Genomic DNA, 27,206 nt, shown 5'->3' with positions numbered 1-27,206 from the left:
GTGGGTGGAGGTGGGATGAGATACGACAAACAAAATGAAAATATTTGTGCAGGCACGAGCTCGCACAAGCTTGTGTGTGGCATCACCAATGCATTTAAACATATTTATTTATTATAATTAATTACTCCATCTGTTCTTTTTTAAGTGGCATTTTAGAATATTAACATCAAAACAATGAAGTGTATTTTTGCACCTTTTCTTCATGTTATACCATCATTTTAATCTACTAATATGTTCTTATTTTTTGCACACACTTTCTCTCTATTAACATGTTATCTTCATCTTGTAACAAACATTTGTTAGTTAATATCTTTTTCTCCAACAAATTTCTATTTTTTTTGCGCTCTCTCTCAACAAATAATTTTCAATTTTTTAAATATTGTTATTCTATCTTGTCAAAGGAGTCTTCAACTATTTCTTCATCTTCACCTCCCATCAACCATTCCAATGAGTCTTCCACTCTTTCTTCTTTTTGAATGTTGTAACGCTGCTGCATGCCTAAGACTGAATTCAAACCCAAGACCTTGGTTATACTAAAAGAGACTCGTGTAATCTCATTTAAGCACTCTTGAGTTCTAATTTTATTTTATTTTAATATAAGTTAGTATATTTAGTAATTAGCTACCCAATAATATATATTTAACTGCCAAATGAGCTACCATTTAAAACATTTTATGTCCAGACTTTATTTACTTTTGGACGAAACATGATAGCCAAATAACATGAATTTGAATGGTGGATCAACTTATACATATTTGATTATGGTACCTATTAGTTTTTGAAGAGAGAAAAAGTCCTTATATAGCTATCAGGTAACTACTCCCTCCGTCCCATTTTAATTGAGCTTTTGACTCATTTCACACTAGACTCTCCACCCGTGCTGCCGCACGGGTCATATACATTGTAGATGTATTAGGCCAAAGCAAAATTTTAATAGCTCAATTACAATTTATAATTTTAATGTTATCATTTTTTTTGTATAAATAGTCAATATTTTGTGAAGGTACTTTCAATGTTGTTTATTCAAAATTATGAAAACCATATCTCTATTTCCACTCGGGGTCATATACATTATAAATGTAATAGGCCAAAGCAAACGTTTAATAGCTCAATTACAACTTACAAAAGCAAAACTAATGACATCAGTGTCATTCATTCAGATAAAAATTAGAAGACAATAGTTTGAAGACCATATGATTTCCCGTTCAGCCACCAATTCTCAAATTACCTCAACATTTTTTGTGTAAGCTGTAAATATATCAGCAACGATGTGCCTTAAATTCCCACAATCTTGATGTAGTCAGTACACATTCCCATTATAATACTAAATTTTCTTAAGAGAAATATGTTAGAACGCACATGTCACTAACTTTCAGCCATAATAGTATGCATAGTTATCATGTCATTATAATTTCAAAAGTTATCAAATTGTGGTTACCTTTGGTCATTATTCAGTAGGAATAGAAGTAGCATTGTATCACATGTAATGCTAAGAATCAAAAAACAATATATCATATACATTTAAACACATAAATAAAATACTATATTTTATATTACTTAAATGTACAAAAATAGTCATATGATATTAATTGTAATTATAATATCCTTTACCCCTATTAGTGATTATACATTTCGAAAATTTTCTTTATAGACAACATTTGTGGGGCACAGATCGGCCAATATGTAAATTACAAAAACAAAATATATGATAGAAAACATTTGGGTGACAAAGACAAAACACTTTTTACACTATATCTTGTCTACAAAAATTGTAACCCTCAATGCACATTAGAGCCATTCTCACTAAGTTTGATTTCACGACCCTTTCAAATATTGAACCAAAGCATTTCTGCCAAAAAAAAAAAATAACATGGTGAAATAATATGTAAGATTAGCACATCTTGGTTCCTACTAAATTATATAAGATCTAACTTGGTCAAATAACCTCTTATGTATAAAATTTGCATGAACAGATTCTATCAAGTCTCTGATGGTCATTCTTTTTTTCTTTTTGAAAACAACATATATTATAACAGCCGACTGCAAAGCACGACATAAATGGCCAGAAACAGGACTACAAATGCAGCCTAGTGCATTCACAAAGGTGGTCGACAGAGCCATAAATAAAAAACAGCACCATTCAATCGCAACAGCTCCTAAAAACTGGAAAAGCTGGACACAAAATCAGTAAAATTGAACACCTTAGCAGTACCCAAAACAGCACAGCAGCACAGAAGGTCAAAAAATAGTCCCACCACCAAGCTAATCATTATATAATAAGATCAATCAAGAATAAAGGCATTTATTTGATTAAAGTCAAAAAGGGTATATTTAATGTTCATTCAAGACTATGAATATTTGAAGTACAAAACATTAGGAATATTCCATTAAGAATATCATCCTAGATGTTTTCCACGCTGCACTTCATAAATGTTTCACTATTAGAATTTGATTACATCAAATAAGAGTCTTACAAATCATCCTAAGTGAAACAAAAGAAACATTCTGAAGTCCCCTGAGTTCAGAAAGTTCGATCCTGCTCCATGCTTTTTCTGACATGAACAGTACACTGGTTGGAAAGTAAAAGACAAAGTCAAAAAGCAAGATCTAATCTGATTCAACAAGATTTTGATACATAAGGGAGTTGGTACTGTACAAAGCAAATCAAATCCCCTAAAGCATGGAAGTGAAGTGGTAACACCCCGTTTTCCCCAACATAAAAATTTCGCATAAATAATCAGAGTAATCCACATAAACGGAATGTCACACTTCTTTCTTAAAAACCATAAACGGAATAAATAACTATTTATCCTTCAAGGTTCAACAACATAATAATTAATACTTCGCAGCGGAATTTATTCAACATCTAAAATAGTCTTTGGCACAAAGACCTCATCATAAACATCTCATAAAGGTCCAATCTAAAAACATAGTCATGATAATTCATAAAGTAATACGTAAGGAATATAAAAGCAATAACAAAGTTCTCATCCCGTTACGTATCAGAGCACCTAAAGACAAACATGAGAGATAGTCCACTCACGACAGCAATCTAACAACAACTTATTCTCGATCACCTGCAAGTTACTCATACAAAGGGCAACATTTCCAAGCAGAAGGGGTGAGATTTCACAAACAATAATATTAAGCATATAATTCATCAATTACATTTAACAACATAAACATCATCAACATGTCATAATAATAATTCATCATTAAACAATTCATAAAACATATCAACTTAACAACTTGACTCGACAATGCAACTTCGACTTGACTATGCAACTTATCTTCTTAATCATGCATGTGGTACCAATCCAGGGCATCAAGCCCTCAACTTATTTGAGCATTAATATACTCCCAGGGCCTCAACTTAATTGAGCAAAGGCTCCAGGGCATCAAGCCTCCAACGTGTTGAGCAAAGGCTCCAAGGCATCAAGCCTCCAACATGAATGAGTATGCATGGACTCAACAACTTACATCTTAGAAACATCGACATCTTATATAACTCCAATATTTTGGAACAACATCTTACTTCTTAGACCGACTCATGTGATGAGTTAATTATTATCTATTTTTATATGTTATTTAGTTTAGTTTTAATTAGATTTTATTTTATTTTATATTAGTATTATTTCCTTTTTAAGATAGTTTACTACAAATTGCATTTTATTTTATTTCAGGAATGAATATTGGATGGATTGAGTCTTGGAGCAAAAGAAAGGGACTTGGAGATGATTTAGTACGAAAATACGAAGATTCAGAGACAAAATTATGTCTCCCCCAAAGTCAGAAGCCTGGCACGGCCGTGCCACCCTCCAGAGTCACTTTTGCTTAGATTTTAAGCTACTCTATTTTAGCCCGCAGTTTCTTGTGGAACATTCTAGTAATGTAATTACTTAGATTTTAAGTCAAATGTATGCTATAAATAGAGTAGCTATCCATCACAAATATTCATCTTTTCTTGGAATTCAATAAGTGACGATTGTCTTTCTAATAAAAGTTCTTTTCTTTTCCTTTATTTTCTTGTCATTTACTTTTATGCTTTCTCTCTTCTTCCCCATGTCTACGATGAACATGAGTGAGTAGACTTCTCTTTGTCTTGGGATTGTTGGATAAGTCTAAATGACATAATCCTGATCAAACCAAGCTCTAAGCCTTAATCTTATGTAACCCTAATTTCTTATCTAAATTCACCGTTTTAACATGGATCAACCATTATCAAACTGTGGAAACGAAAGGGTTTGATAATCGTTTATCCATTATCTCAAATATCAATTCATAAAACGAAAGTGGAGCTTTGATATTCGAACAAGTGAATTTAGACAAGGATTGCAAAGGCAGCGAAATAGCCTTTGCAATCTTTGAGACACATAGTTTCGATCTTCAAGGGAACTAATAACGATCAAGTCAGCGAAATAGGCTTGGTTGTTAGAGGAACCAAAATCTAAGAGTAATCAAGTCAGCAAAATAGGCTTGATTGCTAGAGGAACAAAAGAGAAACTGTCTTGAGAAATTAGGTCTAACATAAAGTTATAAGCTTATAGTTTGGTTTGTGAATGACTTGTTATTTAGATGAATCAATGATCCCAAGGCTCCTTTTATATTATTATCTTTCAATCGTTTGAAACCCCCAACTTACAACTCGTTTCTCCTCTAATCATCATCAAAGGTTAATTGAATTAAACTACTCCCTGTCGGAACGATACTCTTTTCATACTACTTCGGTAAGACCGTGCACTTGCGGTTTTATCTCATCAAGTTTTTGGCGCCGCTGTCGGGGAGTTAACTAACTTAATTAACTCTTTCTTTGTGATTAGAACTCTTTCTTCTTCCTCTTTTCTTCTACTTCTTTCTTTCCTTGTGTTACCATTAACTTCTTGGGTTCTCGATTTCTTATGCGGAGAAGTAAAAGTCTCGGATAATTTATTCCTGAGATTGAAAGATATTTGCATAAGAAAAAGAAAGAGGCACAAAATAATATTGCTATGGCTGAACGCACTCTCAAAGAGTATGCTACTCCTTCAACGGAAGAGCCACAAGCTATTATCGTGTACCCGACGGTTGAGGGTAACAATTTTGAGATCAAGCCTGCACTACTCAATTTGGTGCAGCAAAATCAGTTTTCTATATCACCCACTGAGGATCCAAATCTCCATATTTCTTCCTTCCTTAGACTCAGTTTCGAGATCAAGCCTGCACTACTCAATTTGGTGCAGCAAAATCAGTTTTCTATATCACCCACTGAGGATCCAAATCTCCATATTTCTTCCTTCCTTAGACTCAGTGGCACTATAAAAGAGAACCAAGAAGCCGTAAGACTTCATCTCTTTCCTTTTTCCTTAAGGGATAGAGCTAGCGCTTGATTCCATTCCCTAGAAGTCGGTTCCATCACTTCATGGGATCAAATGAGGCGAGCATTCCTTACCCGATTCTTTCCCCCCTCTAAAACCGCCAAACTAAGAGACCAAATCACGCGGTTCAATCAAAAAGATGGGGAGTCTCTCTATGATGCGTGGGAGCGTTTCAAGGAAATGCTTAGACTTTGTCCCCACCATGGTTTAGAAAAGGGGCTCATAGTCCACACTTTTTATTGATGGCCTAACTTATACTACTAAGATGTCTGTTGATGCAGCTGCAGGTGGAGCACTAATGAATAAGAATTATACGGAGGCTTACGCATTGATTGAAGACAGGCTCAGAATCACTACCAATGGACCAACGAAAGAGCCATCACCGCCTCTACGCCCTCCAAAAAGGAGGTAGGTATGTACGAGGTCTCTGATTATGATCACCTTACTGCTAAGGTTGATGCCTTAACTCAAAAATTTGAAAAACTTAATGTTAATGCTGTCACACCTTCTCCTACATCTCCTCCTTGTGAAATCTGTGGTATATTTGGTCATATTGGTGTTGATTGTCAGTTAGGTAGTGCTACTAATAGTATTGAGCAATTAAACTATGCTAAATACAACCAAGGAACGAGGCCAAATCAAAACTTTTACAAAAACCCTCAAGGTTCCTACGGACAAGTAGCACCACCTGGCTATACAAACAACCAGAGGGTGACTCAGAAATCAAGTTTGGAAATTTTGTTGGAAAATTGCATGATGAATCAAAATAAACAACTCCAAGAAATGAAAAACCAAACAGGATTTATGAACGACTCTCTCTCCAAACTCACTACCAAGGTTGATTCTATCGCCACACACACCAAAATGCTTGAGACCCAAATCTCCCAAGTGGCCCAACAAGTGGCCACCTCTTCTCAAACACCGGGAGTCTTTCCCGGTCAGACCGAAACAAACCCCAAAGCTCATGGCAATGCTATTTCTTGTGGGGGTAGTAAGTTAGAAGAGACCGTTGCTCAAGCCAAAAGTATTAAGGGAGAGAGTGTTAGGCTTCTGGGTAAGAAAGATGTGATAGAAAGTGAGAAACCGCTTGATAAGAACAAAGCCCTTTCCCCATTAAGGCTTACTAAGCTTAACTTGGAGGCTCAATTCAAAAAGTTTGTCAACACCCTTAAGAAGATCTGCATTAAGATTCCCCTTGCGGAAGCTTTGTCTCGAATGCCTCTATATGCCAAGTTTATAAAAGAAATTTTTTCAAAGAAAAGGCTATAGACCACAAAGAGACAATAGCTTTGACTAGGGAAAGTAGTGCAATCATCAAGAAGCAACCCCAAAAGCTTAGAGATCCAGGTAGTTTTGCCATCCCTTGTGTGATAGGGAAAGAAACCGTAGACAAACCCTTGTGTGACTTAGGAGCTAGTGTTAGTTTGTTGCCTCTATCTCTCTTTAAAAAGATGGGAATAGGAGAGTTGAAACCTACCGAGATGACATTGAAGTTAGCCGATCGTTCTGTTATCCCATAGTTGGATACGTTGAGGACATCCCCGTTAAGATAGAAGAGATATACATCCCGACTGACTTTGTGGTTGTTGACATCGAGGAAGACCATGATTGCCCTATGATTCTAGGAAGACTCTTCCTCACCACTGCGGGTGCTATAGTTGATGTTAAGAATGGTAGGATAGTTTTTTAAGTGAGTGATGATATGGTAGGATTTGAGTTCGAGAATGTTATGAAAGGTCCCGCCCTTTATTATTGCAATATGATTAAAGAACATGATGTGAAAGAACGCTTTTTAGCGTCATCTACACAATACGATCTCTTTGACCTTTCTAATGGACACTTTCTAACGTCAAGCTAATGACTATAAATAAGCGCTTCGTGGGAGGCAACCCACGCATTTAACCGCTTTTGTTTGTTTCTTTTTTGTTATTTTAAGTTGTTTTGTAGGTAATTGTCCGAGTATGATTCAAGAAAACGGAAAATTTTGAAGCCCCGTAGTCCAGAACCTTGGCACGGCCGTGCCAGACCTTGCCAAGCCAAAACCATGCCGCATTCCAGGAAGTTGGCACGGCCCGTGCTAAGGTTGGCACGGCCGTGCCCGACCATTAGGTAAGAATAACCGCATCTTTTGGCCTTCTTCTTCCTTCACTCTCAACCACAAACATCTCTCCACCTTCAAACTTCTCTCTAAAACCTCCATAACCACAAAACCTCAAAACTCCATATCTACCTCAAAACCTCACCAATTCACACAATTTCTCACCCAATCAATCACAAACACCATTCCAATCATAACCCCCCATTCAGAAACAACTTTCATTCATCCAAACCAACATCACCCAAGTTCGTAACCCCCCTTAACCTAACCCAAAAACCAGAAATTCATCACCAAACTCCACAACCCAACTCCTAAAACTCACTTCAACCTTCACCACATCACTAAACCAACCTTTTCCAGCAAAACAACCCCAAAACCAAACCATCACCAACACCACACCAAATCAAAAGCAAGGTCAAGGCAATGGCTTCAAAGAGAAGTGGAAAAGAAGTTGCAAGCTCATCAGGGGGGCCTCCTCCAAAGAAGAAAGCACAAGCCAAGAATCATGGCATAATCTTCAGGGACAATAAGCAAAGAGATAGACCACGATGATGAAGACGAGGAAGGTGCACACTTGCACCAAGAAGAGGAAGGTGCACAATTGCACCATGGTGAGGAACACCATGACCGTGATGCCGGAGAAACAAATGAAAATGCAAGATGGGCATGGATGCATACCGAGGTCGAGAGGATAAGCATCGAGCAACAAAGGCAAGGTGTTGAATTGTCAGGACTAAGGAATGATGTCCTGAGGGGCAACCGCATATCCGAAGAAAATAACCAAATGCTTCGGAACATGATGCACCACTTTCACCTCCAAGGTACTCCCTATGGACCCCAATGAAAAAAAAATGTGAGCTTTCCTCTTCCTCTCTTCCCTTACTCCTCCTCCTCCTTCTTCTTCTTCTTCTTCTTCTCCTTCTTCTCTTTTATTTTTCTAATTTTGAATCACTGAGGACAATGCTTCTCCTAAGTGCGGGGGGAGCATAATAAAGTGTCTTTAGTCGTAGTGTTTCCAAACTCCCTTGAACTTTATTCTTTTTGTTTTGTTTTATTGTGAAAGGCATGATTAAGTAGCTTGTTTTTATTGAAAAATCATGACATAAAATTTTTATTGTCTCCTCTTATTGGTCGTTTCTTGTACATGAAAGTAAACTCTTGTGTTTTAAGTTCTCCTGATATACCCACATCTTGTTTTAAAGTGAATAAAACCTCCAATGAGAAATGCACAAGTTGCTTCCCTTGAGTAAATGTATGAATAGGTATTTTAAGGAAATGCGTTCTAATTTTAATGGTACGTTAACCTTTAAAAATTCTCAAAGTAAAAATAGTATAAGTTAGTATAAAGGAGTTTATAAAAAGCCAAGCTAAAATTTATTTCAAGGTTGCATTATTGAATCTAGATTGGGGAAGGAGGTAGGCCCTCTGACTTCCTACGTGAAGATAATGTTATCTTGAAAAACTTTAAAAGGCATCATTGAATCTAGATTGGGGAAGGGGGTAGGCCCTCCAACCTCCTACGTGAAGATGATGTTTTAAGGGGCACCATTGAATCTAGATTGGGGAAGGGGGTAGGCCCTCCAACCTCCTACGTGAAGGTGTTGTTCCTTAAATAAAGTACCCAAAATATGTAATTGGCAAAAGATCAAAAGGTCACAAAAAAACTCTCATCTCTCTTATATGAAATGAATAAAAAAAAATTCTTGGTTGGTTTAGTACTGGGATTAGAACATGTTCCTCATTATATCTATCTTATACAGGAGCAAGAAAAGGGTTGGACTACACACACACACTCACTTAAGACTTCATTGTTGGGTTGAAAAAGGATTACAAGAAATGCTTGAGTTTGTGATTAGTGTACTCTTGAAATAAAAGCCTTTGAGGAGACATGTGATTTGATTTAATTGTCATATGATAATGTTGTTTTATGCTACCATGATTATGCCTTTTGCTTGAGGACAAGCAAAGATTCAAGTGTGGGGGAGTTTGATGAGTTAATTATTATCTATTTTTATATGTTATTTAGTTTAGTTTTAATTAGATTTTATTTTATTTTATATTAGTATTATTTCCTTTTTAAGATAGTTTACTACAAATTGCATTTTATTTTATTTCAGGAATGAATATTGGATGGATTGAGTCTTGGAGCAAAAGAAAGGGACTTTGAGCTGATTTAGTACGAAAATACGAAGATTCAGAGACAAAAATATGTCTCCCCCAAAGTCAGAAGTCTGGCATGGCCCGTGCTAGCATTGGCACGGCCATGCCACCCTCCAGAGTCACTTTTGCTGCTTTTGCTTAGATTTTAAGCTACTCTATTTTAGCCCGCAGTTTCTTGTGGAACATTCTAGTAATGTAATTGCTTAGATTTTAAGTCGAATGTATGCTATAAATAGAGTAGCTATCCATCACAAATATTCATCTTTTCTTGGAATTCAATAAGTGACGATTGTCTTTCTAATAAAAGTTCTTTTCTTTTCCTTTATTTTCTTGTCATTTACTTTTATGCTTTCTCTCTTCTTCCCCATGTCTACGATGAACATGAGTGAGTAGACTTCTCTTTGTCTTGGGATTGTTGGATAAGTCTAAATGACATAATCCTGATCAAGCCAAGCTCTAAGCCTTAATCTTATGTAACCCTAATTTCTTATCTAAATTCACCGTTTTAACATGGATCAACCATTATCAAACTGTGCAAACGAAAGGGTTTGATAATCGTTTATCCATTATCTCAAATATCAATTCATAAAACGAAAGTGGAGCTTTGATATTCGAACAAGTGAATTTAGACAAGGATTGCAAAGGCAGCGAAATAGTCTTTGCAATCTTTGAGACACATAGTTTCGATCTTCAAGGGAACTAATAACGATCAAGTCAGCGAAATAGGCTTGGTTGTTAGAGGAACCAAAATCTAAGAGTAATCAAGTCAGCGAAATAGGCTTGGTTGCTAGAGGAACAAAAGAGAAACTGTCTTGAGAAATTAGGTCTAACATAAAGTTATAAGCTTATAGTTTGGTTTGTGAAGGACTTGTTATTTAGATGAACCAATGATCCCAAGGCTCCTTTTATATTATTATCTTTCAATCGTTTGAAACCCCCAACTTACAACTCGTTTCTCCTCTAATCATCATCAAAGGTTAATTGAATTAAACTACTCCCTGTCGGAACGATACTCTTTTCATACTACTTCGGTAAGACCGTGCACTTGCGATTTTATCTCATCATCATGCAGCTTAATTAATATACAACAACAACATAGGCAGCACATAACATCTCAAGATATAACAATACCAAATAATAATCAACATCAACTTAAACATCTTATATAATTCACATAATGCATATACAACTACATCACATTACTAACAACATCAAATCATATTATATCAGAGTCACTGAACATCAGTAATATTATAATCAACCTTCATTCCTACCCCAAGGATCAACTCATAACATCTCGTGCGACAAAGATCGCAAAAACCTATACAAGGTTTTATGTCTCTCTGCAGCTCGCGAGGCGAGCCACTCTACTCGCTATGGCGAGTTCAGGAAAATGGCTACTCGCCTTGGCGAGTAAGCTACTCGCCTTAGCGAACTGAAACTGGGTGCTCTCGGGAACTTGACATTTTTCACCCAAAAATCTCATTTTTAACTTCCCCGTGTTCAATTTCAATCTAAAGACTTGCCTAATTATTATTATACATGTTCAGGCACTCAAAATCATCTAAAGCTCGACTAAAGGAGTTGAATCACAAAATCAGGTTTCCTCACTGGTCAACTCGCTATGGCGAGTGATCTGCTCGCTATGGCGAGTAACTAAGGGTCACTCGCGAGGCGAGCGATGAAGTTCATCACTCGTGTGGCGAGGATCATCCCTCGCCAGGGCGAGCGATGAATGTCAGCTCGGGCAGAATGCAGATTTTCACGAAAATGCATCAATTCACATGGTTCTAAGCTTAAAACTGATTCTAAACATCACACTATGAATTATTTGAGGTCTGTACACACTTTCTACATCAATTCTACAAGTTTCCATCATCTAATCCTCAATTATCACTCTTAACCCTAATTTCCAATTTTCAAAAACTAACCCTACAACATGTTAAATCTAATCATCAGAATTAAAGGCTTAAGAAGATTGAATGTTAGTCTCACTCTTACCTTAAGAAAATCGATCAGCAGCTCTCTCTTGGTTCTTCTCTCCTCTTGTTCTCCCTTTTCTCCAAAACTGGTTGTACGTGAAAACTTTTCTAAACCTATTTTCTCCTATTTATCTTTTCCCATCTATTTTATCTTATTTCCTCATTTTCCCACAAAACTCTCTAAATTCTCAAAACAACCCTTCATCTCAATATTTATTTTATTTTCAAATCTTATTCTATTAAATAATAAAATAAGCCACTTAATAAATCACAACACATCATATAATCATTTAAATCACATAAATCATCTAAATAAACTCTAAACTCTATAAAAATAATCAAATAATTAAAGAGGGCGTTACAAAGTGACAGCACCACTTTATGAGATCCTGCACGCGCTCCTAGACATATTTCAAAGAAGATCTGATCTAACAACATTCTGAAGTCGTGTAAAGCAAATCTTTAAGTACAACCCAGAAATTCATGAAGAACACAACAACATTCTGAAGTATTCTCAAGAACACAACAACATTCTGAAGTATTTTCAAGAACACAACAACATTCTGAAGTATTCTCAAGAACACAACAACATTCTGAAGTATTTCAGTTTGCCCAGAATTTCAAGTGAAAGTTGGTGGGTCCCAGGACACGTGGCATAAGACCATTGGTCACTCTCCAACGGCTACAAAGGCTCAAGAACTCTATAAATAGAGATCAAGACCTCAGCATAACACACACATTTGCAAAGCATACAAGAAAACAACATAAGAGTGTTTGAAGCTTTAGCAAAAACATTGATCATCACAAAGATTCCAAGAAGTCTTCAAAAGTGTAAATCAATATTTCTCTTATCTTTTTAAAGATAAATATCTCCCTCTATTCATCTCTTGTTTGATCTATATCATTCAAACTCCATACAAATTGTAAACAAAGTCTCATCTAGCTTTAGGGGTACTAAAGTGTTAGTTTGAGCAGAAAGGTGTAAAGTCTAAGTGGGTAACTTAGCAAGAAAGGTGTAAGTCTGCTGAGGCTAAGAGAATACAATTGTTGTAATTGTTCAGGTGAACAAGGTTGTAAGGTGCAGAATTTGAGAAGTTATCTCAAGCATCATAATGGAAAATCTCACAAAACTGTGAGGAGTGGACTAACCCACATTGGGGGAACCACTATAAATTTCTGTGTGTTCTTCTTCTCTTCTCTTTACTATTTACTTACAGTAAACACAACACACACAAACACATTTAATTATTTAAATTGTTTTTATACTAACACTTCAGAACGTTCTGAAGTCTGTCTGTTAACTTAACCATTCCAAGTTTTCAACTTGAGAATAACTTTTAAGTGACAGGTTTAATTTTAAAGGGTCACAATTCAAACCCCCCTTCCTTGTGACTATTTTATCTACTTCAAATTTATCTACCACTGCATTACCAACTATAGGAGGAGTCTCATCATCTTCAACTAAAAACCCATCATTCATGCCCATAGCTTTTTCCTCTTCACTATCATCCAATCTTACTCCAGCAGCTTCATCTTCACTACTTCCCATATAGTCATCAGAACCATCACCACTCATTTCTTCATCATCACATACACCATCAGCTTCATTCATTGTGCCTTATTCAACTACATGACCTTCTTGACCTCCAACTCCCCCTGACATGTCCAAGTCCATAGAACTCTGCCCCACATCCATAGAACTCTACCCCACATGTGAACCTACCATCCCTATAACTGAATGTTCAACATATAAATGAGCCACACGTTTGTTCTCAATAACATAATCACCAACAATATCAGTGTCATTATCATCAACAATCCTTTTGTATTTATCATCTTCAATAACATACCACCATAAATGATACTTAAGGTGATCATCATAACCTAACTCTTTTAGTATACCAGTCGCTTCGAAGTAACACCACCTATCCCTATCAATCCCATTACTACTACGTGTTCTTGACCCCCAGTGTAATACAAAATATAGTCCGTAACAAATTCACCCCCATGGTGAAATACAATTGACACACTCATCCCTGTCAAATTTTAGAAACATAAACTTTGTTAATAAACCTTCATCTTCGTCTCTACCAAAACCACATGCAACAACAACACAAAAACAAGTATAAAACAACATCAAACAACATATAACGACATCCATTCTACTCTTTTACATCATTATAAACTAGCATTCAAAGATTTTTTGATTCAAACAACAAACAAAAGATAAGAAGAAGAAAAAAATAAGAGGATAGGTTAGAATGTTCTACCTCAATCGCAAGCCAAAAACCGCTTCTTCTACCGTCGATCACCTTCAAAAACCTTCGCTAACTGTTGATTACACTTCGTTGCCGTGATTCACCGTCAACTCACCTTCGTCTCTGTTCTTACACCATGACTCTCTAACTTCTCTGAAACCCTATTTCACAAGGACGAAATGGAAAATGAGAGCATTTTTTTTCAATAAATAGGGGGGAAATCAAAAGACAGGATGACTCACCAACTCTTTTGACACGTAACCCTCCTTTTGTCAAGTCACACTAAGCCACGTATGTCTCCGCCTGCCACCTCGCCGTTTTTGTAACGGGAGTTAACGGGAAGAATCATTTGCAAAACGAAAAAAGCTTACAAGGAGAGTTTTGAAACAAAAAAAGATACATGGACGAATTGCAAAAATGCGCAAAATTACAGAGACGGTTTGCATATTTAAGCCACTGTATAAATGAAATATCGAATTTTGTTGTAGTTTATTTTTTCCCCCTTATTAACCTAATAAAATAATTAAATCAAATCAAATTTGATACATCTTAGTCTAAATTTTAATTAAATTAAATGCAATCTCTAGCAAATGAAATCTAAACCAATTCTATTTTAGTTTTAATTATAATGTGGTGGCCCCCACAAAAAATGGTGGTGAATCCATCCATGGGTTTGAGTTGAATAGATATAGATTGGTCGCATCCTCCCCAATTTTAACGCATGCGCGATATCCTTCCTTCCTTCTTCTTCGGTGTTTAACCAAACGATGGCTGCTGCTGCTGCATTCAATGTTACTACAACACCGCCACTTTTCTCACTGGTAATATATATTTTTTTTATTACTTGAATTTAAATTTAATTGGTGTTGAATTCATTTTTATTAAATGATTGATTTTCTTGGTTGGGTGGTCAGTCAAATGTTGTTGCTCTGAACCCTAACCCTAGAAGAAGTATTTCCGTCGGGGTGGTTAGGTCCCGAGGTGGGGGTGTGAAACTAGCAGTAGCAGTACGACGACAAGTGAAAGTGAGGGCAGTGGAAAGTGGTAGTAGTTCAGAGGAGAAAGTAATAGTACAGTCAAAAGTGACTCACAAAGTATTCTTTGATGTTAGTATTGGAAATCCAGTTGGGAAGCTGGTTGGAAGGATTGTGATAGGACTCTTTGGTGATGATGTCCCACAAACTGTTGAGAACTTCCGTGCCCTTTCCACCGGTGAGAAGGGCTTTGGCTACAAGTCCTCCACCTTCCATCGCGTCATCAAGGACTTCATGATTCAAGGAGGAGACTTTGATAAAGGAAATGTAAGTATCTCTCTATCGCTATCTCTGTAATGATTCTACTTAATTGGAATAAAAATGTAAATGAAATTTCATTGATTCACTCAATTAAGCATTACAACTTAGTAATTGGAATCTCTCATAGAGAGTAATAGGTAACAAAGGAATGTAATAAGAATAAGAAAAATAGAAGTGAGGGACTAGAGAATTAGAGAGAAGGAGAAGAAGTTACATCAATCATTTCATACTTATTTCCTTGGCTTTTCTCATATTTATAAGGGTCCATATTCCTATTTCCCATAATGCCCCTTCTAACTCTAAGACTCATTACATTACCATCCCCTTTAAAATCAACCTTGTCCTCAAGGTTGAAGCCAAGATAATAATGTTGAAGAGTAGTAGTACTAGTGACTTTCAAGTAACTGCTAAAGTCACATAAACCTTGCCCTCGAACAAGAGAACATCCACCCGGGTCCCATTGTTGGAATTGTTGAGACCCTTTGGTATAGAAAAAATAGCCATTAACATCTACTAGAACGCCGATCCGTGCGGCGCACGGGTCATATAGATTGTAGAAACCGACAATAATATAGAAATTTGTATAAGCCTTCATAGCAATAAGTCATTAGTACGGTAATAAAGATAGTGTATTACATCATTCATACAAATAAAAAGACTATAAATATGTTCAATCATACAAATGACATAAATTAAGAAAGATTACGAAAAACCTCTCTATAAACCACATTAGATGTTACACAATCGTCTTCACCATCGTCATTAGATATTAAAATCTTCAAACCTTCTCTTGAAGTAACTCTTGACAATGCCATGTTCAATTGACAATATGAATTAAGCTAATATAATTGACAAAATTTGAGTTCCCTGCCTTAAGTAAACTAATATAATTATATACTCTTAATATTGAGTCATGTATAGTTAACGTTATTTTCCACTATACACCAACAAACTACAAATTTCTTTGAGTATATTAGTCATGAAATATAGTGTAATTCAGGCTGGCTAGTATCTAATCTTCCTACACAAAGGTTTGCAATATGAATTAAGCATGTAGTACAATGCTGATGCATAAGTTTCGCTCTCTATATTAACCGGCCATTAACAAATAAGTGATGTATTCAGATTAGCTATCCAGACAAATAAGTAAATTTAACCTTAAAAAAAACTATACAGATTTAACAATCAGACTTACCAGGCGCACCAAGCACACGTCTTTGTTTGTGCAAATTGTCATCAATTAGATTAGGCGAAGTGCTATTCCAAACAACCTCTGGTCTGTACAGCTGATCAGAAACCGTCAATGCTGCAAAAAGTCTTCACAAGTAGGTGCCCGTACCCCACAAACTTGCCTCTATTATGGCGTCAATGAATTCTCTGTCATCGTCCAACAGTCCCATCGCAAAGCAAGTGTCTTTGAAACTAAAGTATTTGACGTTATCCACCGTTTTTATGTCTTCGAAAGATGTAGGACCCTTGACATAATTTAGTAGAGTTCTGAGATAAAACTTTTCACCTAAACCGGGTGGTGCAAAATGTTCTGAGATAAAACTTTACCACGCCACTGTTATTTACAATTTGTATGCACAATGTCACAAAAGAAAAAATACACATTAAGCTTCATTTGAGATTAGCTCCACCCTGAGTTTTGTAGCAACAATGGCACTTTCTTCTTTGTCTGCAATAGGGAAAAAATATTGAAGAATTAAAAATAGGAAAAGAGAATAAGCATAAGTGACCTATCAAAAAAAGAATAAACGTGACTTACTTACTTATATGAAAGATGCTCTGGAAAAATTAAATCATCATTCCTTTTGTCATAATAATTAAGTTAAACTAATCCTTTCAAAAGAAAAAGTTAACTAATAGAGCTTATATAGTTTTGGAAAAAAAAAAAGTTAAATGGAACACAATGGTCGGACCTCAAACTTATTTTCTTTCCATTATCTTCATAGTTGAATTTAAATACAACTAACCTAAGGGATCCCCATCATGTGAGTATCTTCTATAGAAGTGCCTACAATGTTAACAGATTGAAGGTGAGTGTTGTGTTACAATTACTTTTTTTTTTTGGAGTGTTGCAATTACTTAACCTAAGTTATTCAACAATTTGAGCCATTGTGCACCCTAAATTTCTCTTTATTTATTAGTACTAATAATTATTATTTATGCAATTAACCACACTAAAACTTTAGTCTTATTAAAAAATATCTAGCTTTACAATATGCGGCTATTTATGGAAAATGTTTCAGTCCAGGCAATGAATTATCAACAAACACCGTGAAAGACTTGAAAAAGTTGTACATTGCTTTTGAAAATGATATCAGAACATAACAATAGATCGTTTTTTTTAAGGAAACATAACAATAGATCTTAGAAACATATTTATAAGATAAAATAATTTATTCTTTCAAACTTTAGAACTGACAGTAGATAAATAATGTTTTACAGAGCACACACCTAAGAGTATCAATCACATAATATTTATCTAACTACACAGTTGGAAATATTTCATTCTAGCACGGTGAGACTTCTTACTTGCCTACAATACTTTTCATCTGAAAAACATGTCAAATTATCCTGACTATTTTAGTAACAGTTGAAAGCAAAATAAATGTTCAATGTCATATGAAAACATTAGACTTCAAACAATAACCTCAAGTACAAAATATCAATGAAATAAACTAAATCAAAATAGAATAGAAAGGTTACTTAATTATGTGAAGCATGAAAAGAAACTTGTTAATATCTTTAGAAGAAGTGTAAATAGTCATGGATTAAAAAAAAAACAAAAAAAGAGAAGAAAAAAATACTATTATAGCGAAAATTCAAAATCAAAAGTCGGACACTTAAAAAATTAATAATGATATATGGAGTATTGCAAATTTGAAATCGTTTTTTAAAATTGCTTTGCTTAAAAAACCAAATTATAAGTGATAGTTCACATAAACATATCAAACATGTGGAATAGGAAAAAGTAATTAGAAGAAAAATTGATTCACAAAAGAGTGGTTGTGGCTTGTTCTCATGAGCAAATGAAAGTGACAAACAATTCCTATATTAAAACCTCCCAAACCCAGAAAACCTTCACTATTAGTGACATGTAAGGTTGAAATAAAAAATTATGTCACAAACAAAATCAGTTTTCATTGAAAGTAAGAAAAGTTTTAAATCATTGAATAAAATGAGGGAACCCAACATAATGTGAATATCAACATAGACAACCATGTTGGTTTTGTTGATATTCTATGGATGCAAGTTAGGGAAGACAATATCTACACTACAAAAAACAATATGGATAACCTATAAACAAAAATCACCATTAAATTTTTGTAAAAAATACAGCTCATATTTTATAAACCAAATGGAACTCGTCGAGTCATATTCATATATTAAAGGTAAGAAAGCCAGGTGGATGTTGAGAGAAAAAGCAAGATATACCTTGCTGTCAAGAGTTAATCTTTAACTCCATCTTGATGCTTGTGAAGGGAGGCCAAGAACCCTAATTTTGCAGCTGCGATTACAAATTTTTAAAAACCTTTACCACCACTTCTATCTATAATTGCAATTGAAAGCCTTCTCCAATTGAAAGCCTTCTCGGGAGAGAAGAAGAAGAAGTTACATCAATCATTTCATACTTATTTCCTTGGCTTTTCTCATATTTATAAGGGTCCATATTCCTATTTCCCATAATGCCCCTTCTAACTTTTAGACTCATTACAATCTCCTTCCTTTTTTATTCATTTCTTCTCATTCTCTTCAACTTATCTATCTATTGCAGGGAACTGGAGGCAAAAGTATCTATGGTCGTACTTTCAAAGATGAGAATTTTAATCGTGAGCTCTGTTTGCTTGCTTGCTTACCCCTTTCTTCTATTATTCTTATTTCATTTCTGCTGTCTTTGTTTCATGATACTGTCCCCCTTCACTGTGTTTATTTTATTTTAGTTTAGTTTAGTTTAGGCTGCCAAATGATTAGTTCAAGCAATATTGCAAATATAATAATACTCATGTACAATATCTCCAGTGTCTCATACCGGACCAGGAGCTGTTAGCATGGCAAATGCTGGTCCCAACACCAATGGGAGTCAGTTTTTCATATGCACTGTCAAGGTATTCATTCTTCTATACTTTTAATTCTCTCTTATAGGGTGCTTGTTTCTTGACATAATAATAAACTTAATTGTCTCATGACATTGGCAGACGCCGTGGCTGGATCAGAGGCATGTTGTATTCGGCCAAGTTTTGGAAGGCATGGACATTGTTAGGTTGATTGAATCACAGGAGACTGATCGTGGTGATCGTCCCCTAAAGAAGGTGACAATCAGTGACTGTGGCGAGCTTCCAATTGCTTGACATGTTTTGTCTTCTCATGGCTTCTCTTTGCTTGTTGCTGCTGAGGATAAAAAGAAGCTACCGCTCTCTCGAATTTTTGTTTGACTGTTCTAAATGAGTTCAGTACCTCTCTTATTTTCATACTAGGACCCTACAAACTCTTACCAACTATTTGTATTCTAGTAGAAATATAGTTGGAATTAGTATCATATTGGGAGATTTCAGATTCTATATGAGTAGAGTATCCTTAAGTTAGGTCTAAATGCAGATTCCATATGAGGGAACTCTAGCAGTCATCTTCTAACCGCTGGGTCAAATTTAATAACATTGTGAATGAGTTGTCTCTGATATTCTGTGAGTGATTCTATCACTTATTTCCTGATCCATTGAGAATGTTCTAGAAGATTTGGAATGAACTTCCTCTTGCTCTTTCCAGAGATACCCTTCAAATATTTTAAGATGATATCCATTTGATTGTTTTTTAAATGTAGAAGGATCTAGCTTAACTGTCACTAGCACTAGTCTGCAAGATTGGAGTGTTGATTACTGACGTTGATGTCCAGGGTTTCCTCTGTCCACTTACACACCTAATTGTCTGTCTCGTATGCTCCTCTTCCCACCTATTGTTTTCGCCTCTTTGATTTGATGCCAAAGAAATAACTTAGACCATCCCCAATGGTTTACACCATTCAACACCCCACTTTCTTTTTCAATTCCTAACACTCCACGTCATTTTCTCTCTCTTATTCAACACTCATTCAACTTTTACACTCTCCAATGGTTTTTCATTCAACACTCTACCCCATCATTTTTTATTTTTTATTCTTATTTAATTTTTGTTTTTATAATTACATAAAATTATCGATTATAATTAAATTAAAATAATACAATTAACTATTTTTTTTATTATTTTTGGAAAAACAAAATTTTGTAAAATAATTTATTTTTATTTTCTTAATTTAAAATGCAAGTACAACAAACTAAGCACGTGGAACACAAATAACTTAAAATGCAATACAAAAAACTAAGCATACAGCACACAAGTAATTTATTTAGTACGATACAAATCATCTTCAATCACGATACATTCCAAACTTTGTTCATATGTGTTTCACTAGATCTGCTTGCAATTCGTGATGAACATCTGGATCACGCAACTTGGATCTAGCACGCACATGATTTGCAAATGCTGGTAACACCTCGGTCGAGTATGGTTGCGGTGTACTAGATCCACTTCCCCCAGGTTGCTCAAAATCGGTCCAACGTTGAGCATATGTATCTCGTTCATCCTCAACAATCATATTATGTAATATGATGCATGACCTCATGATGATATCCAAATCGGCTATGTCCTACAAGCGAGCTGGTTCACGAATGATTTTAAATCGAGCTTGAAGCACTCCAAAAGCACGTTCAATGTCTTTCTGACATCCCTCTTGATGTTTTGCAAATAACTTATCGGGTTCACTTTGAGGAATTCTAATTGATTTGACAAAAGATGGATAAGAAGGGTAGATACCATCAGCTAGATAGTATGTCATATTATAGGGACGTTGATTCACAAAGTAATTCACCCTTGGTGCCTTTCCTTGTTCCACATCATCAAACACTGGTGACCGGTCTAGAACGTTTATATCGTTCAACGTTCCCGGACATCCAAAAAATGCATGCCAGATCCATAGATCATGAGATGCAACTGCTTCAAGAATAACTGTGGTGGTTCCCTTATCCCCCCTGGTAAATTGACCTTCCCATGCTTTAGGACAATTTTTCCACTCCCAGTGCATGCAGTCAATACTCCCGATCATCCCTGGGAACCCCCACATTTCATTAACATGTAGTATTCTTTGCAGGTCATCTTGGGTTGGTGCTCTCAAGTACATTTGCTCATACAGTCGTATGATTCCTTTGTAGAATCTAAGTAAGCACTCCAATGTTGTACTACTTCCTATTTTGATGTCTTCATCGACCGCATCTGCTGCTACATCATATGCTAACATTCGCATTGTTGTGGTACATTTTGCTAACGGTGATATACCTTCTTTATTGGCTGCATCAATTCGTTGGGTGAAGTAGTTATCACTGCTTGAAAGGTCTCCAACGATTTGAAGGAAAACGTGTTTTTGCCTCCGGTACCGACGACGAAACATTGCATCGTCGTATGTAGGCTCATTGGCAAAGTAGTCGTCAATTAGTCTTTGGTTTGCCACTGCATGATCTCTATTGAAATATTTTCTAGTACGAGATGCACTACCTTCCTCTAGTTTTTTTCGACGCTGAATAAATTGGTTGACGATATAAGTGTCTTCAACATCACGTTTTTGGAAGTAGGCTTCGATATCAAAAGGGTCAATTGATAGTTTTTTTGGAAGTAGATATGAATGAGATTTGTGAAATTGGAAGTAGTATTAAATGAGAATTGTGAAATTGGAAGTAGATATGAATGAGATTTGTGAAATTGAAAGTAGATATGAATGAGATTTGTGAAATTGGAAGTAGTTATGAATGAGATTTGTGAAATTGAAAGTAGATATGAGTCCCTATATATAAGTACATTGTGTCGTGGACACTGACGGATTCGAAATAAGTTATTGTAGGTGAAATAATGGGAACGTGGTGGACATAATTATTAAAGCAAATAGTAGGTGAAATAATGAGCACACAGTGGGCATAATTATTAAAGCAAATAGTAGGTGAAACAATTGGCACATAGTTGGCATAATTATTAAAGCAAATAGTATGTGAAATAAGTCACGGGGGACTAGACAACACTAGGGACTATCATTGAGGACTAGACAACACTGACAATTATTAAAGCAAACACTGGGGACTATACAACACTGACAATTTTGACCGAATACAAACAATTATTTGATTGAAATTAATTTCCAAACAGCTCACGCTCCAAGTTTTCCAACAGCTCTTTTTCCCGGTCATCGAGATGCTCTTCGGAACTTAACTTTACATACAGTTTCATTTTCTTCAATCTGTTTTTCTCCTGTTGCACCAAGGTGTACTCTTTCAATTGTTCAATCTCTTGCACCTTGATTTCTTTGAATTCAACCCACTCCTTTTCCACCCCCTCCAAGGAAGCGTCCTTGCTTTTCTTTTTACCTTTTTTTTTAGCTGCCTCCCTACCCGTCGGATGAGCACTAGATCCTACAGAGTCCTCGTGAGATCTCTTAGATCCACTACTTCCTGACCCAACATTTCCTCCCATTTGACTACCATAACGTGGTTGATCACGGAGAGCGTGCCATTCTTCATTTAAAGTAAATTGAATATTCTTCCCACGTGCAAATAATTCCTGCGCATTTGCCAAAACATCATCTTCCGACCAACCGCTTCCTTGCAAACGCTTAGTGCTTTCATAAGCACCAATCCATTTATTTATTACTTTGCTCATATAATTAAAACGGTTTCGGCATGCAACTAGATCGCGGAGAGAATCGAATGAGCAATACTCATTACAATACTCAGCAATTTTACCCCAATATGTTTCTCCTCTCTGGTTTCTCCCGACAACATTGCTTGTTCCATATTTAATCCATGCACTAATTAGAACCAAATTTTGTTGAGTGTTCCATGCTGGTTCCTTACTTCTCTTGCTCTTAGGAGTTGAATCTTCTGGAGTGACTTCATTAGCAACTGTCATGCCACCAGGAGTTATTTGTGTTGAAAATTCAGGATATTGAGTTGCACCAACACTAGGAAAATTTTCATTCTCCATTGGCATATAACCATTAAACGGGGGTGTTTGAGATGAATATCTCATCATAGATCCATAATATGGATGAAAGTTTGGAACAGAGGATGACTGGTTGAAATTTGGTGCAAAACCAAAATTAGGTACGTTTTGAGGACGTTGGTTGAAAAATTGATTTGGATTTGGATAATTGTTGGGATTTTCGTAGTTAAATGGATAATTAGAAAAATTTTGGGTGTTGAAATGGTTATTATTGGGATACATTTCACAAAAAATAAGATTAAAACTTCACTTAGTTTGCTAATAGAAATATAATAATAAGATGAAGATAATGAAAAACTTGGTTTTTTTTTCTGTGTTCAAATCAAATGAACCAAGTCTCTATTTATAGAGAAAAAAAATCATGAATTTTGGTATTTTTTTTTAAATTAATTTACAACGAAATAATTGAGGTCAAATTATTAAAATGATAAGAATTCGAACAACCAATTAAAACGCGTCACGTGTCCCTATCTATCCAAAACGTGCCACGTGTCCCTATCTATCCAAAACGCGTTTTCTCTCTCCGCCTTCTGAACAGTCACGCGCCTTGTCGGCGCGTGTGATGCACACGCCCGTTTTCAAGCAATAGCAACGCGCCGCGTGGCATCCGTGACAATATTCAATTGTGTTGAATGCGTTCATCCTCTCTCTCATCCATCTCACCATTCAACATGCATTAAACACACCATTGGAGGATCTACATCTTAAAAGAACAGGTTTGGATTGGAAAGGGAGGAAAGTGAGGAGGCGGGTGGGAGAAAGAGTTTGTTTAGAGAGATGTTAGAGCAAAATTAGAGAGAGAAAGCCTAAAAAATTCTTTGGCTCCACACCTTCGTCTCTCTTTGGTTTTAACATTACAACTTATCGTGGGTTTGTATTTGGTTAATTATGAGGTTGTTGTTTAAGAGTGCTGAGTCTGTTCAGATATAATTTCACAAGGCTGAATGTAAAGAAGGAAGCAATTAAAATAAGATTCTCTTGATGGCTTCACATGATGAAAGTTTAATGTTGAAAAGTAAGGTATACCATAATTGTGACGGTTATAAAATTCAGTTTCACATTCAACTATTCTTTTTTTCTTTTTTTTTGGTACAATCAGTTGTCCATCTATATATAATATGATTAGAGCTGTCAAAACGGGCCGGACCGTATGAATCGACCCGTTTAGCCCGAATAAATATAGGGTTTGGGTCTAAAATATTGAGCCCAAATTTTAATAGGGATTTTTAGCCCGGCCCGTAAAAAACCTGGTGGCCGCGGGTAGCCCGTTAGCCCGCATAACAAAAAAATCCTATAAATTATATATATTTTTCAGATAATTCTTTACTTAGTTGATTATCAAAGTAAAAAACAAAAGTGAAAATTCAATGAATGAACACAAATATAAATGTAATATAAAATTATATTTATTTGTTTCGTTATTTATAGTTTTAAAGATCAAATATATAAATATCTATAACCATAACATATCTAATTTATTTAAAATCATTTTCCTCGTTGTTTTAATTTACGATGTTTGTACGAAAATGTTTACAATTTATTCTTGTGTTAGACATTATTTAAACATATTAAAAATATTATTTATAAAAAAATTATAGCAGTGTTTTATAGTACTTTTTTAAAATAAAAAAAATATAATTTTTAATACTGGCCGGCCCGTTTAGCCCGCAGCCCGTGTAGGGCCGGGTTCGGGTAGTATATTTCAAGCCCGTTTTTCAACCGGACTTTTTGGCCCAGCCCGTTAAAGTCCGCAGTGTAACACTCCGTTTTCCCAACTTTAAAATTTCAAAACATTTATCAGAGTAATCAACACATAAACGGAATGCTACATTTCTAAAAATCATAAATGAGATAATTAACTAATTATCCTTCAACATAAACCATCAACATATTAATTCAAAAACTTGCAGCGGATTAAGTTTCATTATCATAAATAAGTCTTGGCACGCAGGCCTCATCAAAACATCTCATAAATTCAGTTAAACAACTTAATCATTTAAATTCATAAAACAAATACGTAAAGGAATAAGAAATAGCCATAAAAGATCTCATCCCGTTACGTATCAGAGCACCTAAAAGACTCAGTGAGGGATAACCACTCACGACAGCAAGGCAACAACACTACTCTCGATCACCTGCAAGTTACTCATACGAAGAGCAACATTTCCAAGCAGAAGGGGTGAGATTTCACAAAACAATAATATTAAACATATAATTCAACAATTATATTTAACAACATCATAATATTCATCATAGATAATAACATATCATTTATCACTTCATTAATAGTTCATATAAAGAATCACAACGTCAACAACTTGGCAACTTATCATCTTTGACTCGACAAATGCGACTATGCAACTTAGACCTCTTATATGCATGTGATACCAATCTAGGGCATCAAGCCCTCAACGTAATAAGTATTAATATACTTCAAGGGCATCAAGCCCCCAACATAATTGAGCTAAAGCTCCAGGGCATCAAGCCACCAACGTGGTGAGCAAAGGCTCTAGGGCACCAAGCCCCCAACAATGAATGTTAATGCATGGACACAACAACTTAACAACTTAGAACAACAACCTCTTATATAAGTCCAATAATTTGGAACATCACCATCTTCAACTTAGACCGACTCATGCAGCTTAGTTAAATAACAAACAACAACATAGACAGTATGCAAATCATCATGATATAACAATATCGAATCATCTCAAATATCAAACATAATTCATGTAATGTATATACAATTATATAACATTATAAACAACATCAATTCATATGCATCAGTCTTACTGGAACAACAATAGCAAGATAAACAACTTAGTTTCTAACCTCTAAGATCAACTCACATCAACTCGTGCGACAAAGATCGCATTTAACCTAACAAGGCATTCTGTAACTGGTCAATTCGCGAGGCGAGGGCCTCTACTCGCCATGGCGAGTTCAGGTCTAACTTTAAAAAATTCATTCCAAAATCTTTCCAGGTTCAATCTCATTCTCCAATCTTTCATAATCATTATTAGACATGTTCAGGCACTCAAAAACATCTAAGGGTCAACTCAAAAGTCAAAATTACGAAATCTGGATAGCTCTCTGGTTATGTTCACGAGGCTAGCGATGAAGTTCGTCTGTTCGCCATGGCGAGGATCATCACTCGGGAGGCGAGCGATGAATGTAGGCTCGGGCAGAAGTGCAGTTTTCACGAAAATTCACTATTTCTCATGGTTTTAAGCCTAACATTGATTCCTGTAATCATCTTATGACTTATCTAAGGTCTGTAAACAGTTTCTACATCAATCTAACCATTCTACATCAATTAATCCTCAATTTTCCTCATTAACCCTAGTTTTCCAACTTCTCTAATTCAATCATACACTTGCTAAATACAATCATCAGAATCATATAGGTTAATAGAATTGAATGTTAGTCTCACCCTTACCTTAGCAATGAAAATCGCAGCCTCTAGGTCGCTTTCTCTTCTCTTGGCTTTTTCTCCCTTTTCTCCAAAAACTGATCGTACGTAATGTTTTTTCTAAACCATTCTTTCTTATTTATATCTCCTTTATCTACTTTATCTTATTCCTCTTTCTCTTCCAAAACTCTCTAAAATCTCAAAACAACCCCTCAACTCAACATTTATTTTATTTTCAAATCTTATTTTATTAAACAATAAAATAAGTCACAACTCCTCATAAAATCACATAAAATCACCTCAATCATATAAATATAATATAAATTCATCTTAATAACTTCTAGACTCAATTATATGATGTTGGGAGATTTTATGTTGTATCGCATTAAAAATTAAAGTTTTGTTGAAAAGTAAAGCAATCCAAAGTTTCGAAATTAAAAATAAATAAATTAGTGATTAACAATATGGTTTAGTTTGGATGAAGAAAAAAAAAAAAAAAAAAAAGAGAGAGAGGGAGAGAGGTGTATGAGTAAAAGGGTGGGGGGTGGGGGTGTAAATAGAGAAT

At 35.5% G+C, this 27,206-nt stretch overlaps 1 protein-coding gene, 1 long non-coding RNA gene and 1 other non-coding gene across 3 annotated transcripts; 1 reads left to right on the top strand and 2 right to left on the bottom strand.

The window, feature by feature from the left end:
• Positions 1–5,456: 5,456 nt before the first annotated feature.
• On the bottom strand, positions 5,457–5,563 carry LOC112422253 (small nucleolar RNA R71). The gene has a single exon (XR_003012620.2). It is a non-coding gene; the product is annotated as a small nucleolar RNA R71 (small nucleolar RNA).
• Positions 5,564–12,970: 7,407 nt separating this feature from the next.
• Positions 12,971–14,241, bottom strand: LOC120577954 (uncharacterized). Its single transcript, XR_005643929.1, has 3 exons — positions 14,095–14,241; positions 13,865–14,013; positions 12,971–13,630 (listed from the first exon to the last, which is right to left on the bottom strand). It is a non-coding gene; the product is annotated as an uncharacterized lncRNA (long non-coding RNA).
• A 267-nt stretch (positions 14,242–14,508) lies between these two features.
• On the top strand, positions 14,509–19,916 carry LOC25485759 (photosynthetic NDH subunit of lumenal location 5, chloroplastic). Its single transcript, XM_013615062.2, has 5 exons — positions 14,509–14,673; positions 14,767–15,153; positions 18,929–18,983; positions 19,174–19,259; positions 19,350–19,916. The coding sequence occupies exons 1-5, from the start codon at positions 14,620–14,622 to the stop codon at positions 19,500–19,502; spliced, it is 735 nt and encodes a 244-aa protein (XP_013470516.1). The 5' UTR covers positions 14,509–14,619; the 3' UTR covers positions 19,503–19,916.
• Positions 19,917–27,206: the final 7,290 nt, after the last annotated feature.

This window comes from Medicago truncatula, chromosome 1 (assembly GCF_003473485.1).
Source record: "Medicago truncatula cultivar Jemalong A17 chromosome 1, MtrunA17r5.0-ANR, whole genome shotgun sequence".
Taxonomy (NCBI): Eukaryota; Viridiplantae; Streptophyta; class Magnoliopsida; order Fabales; family Fabaceae; genus Medicago; species Medicago truncatula.
Note: the sequence above shows the minus strand (reverse complement) of the source record. Positions and strands in the feature narration are given on the sequence as shown.

Coding starts and splice junctions, on each gene's coding strand:
- LOC25485759 (XM_013615062.2), top strand. CDS start 14,620: ATGGCTGCTGCTGCTGCATTCAATGTTACTACAACACCGCCACTTTTC. Junction 15,154..18,928: donor GAGACTTTGATAAAGGAAAT/GTAAGTATCTCT, acceptor TATCTATTGCAG/GGAACTGGAGGCAAAAGTAT. Junction 18,984..19,173: donor CAAAGATGAGAATTTTAATC/GTGAGCTCTGTT, acceptor CAATATCTCCAG/TGTCTCATACCGGACCAGGA.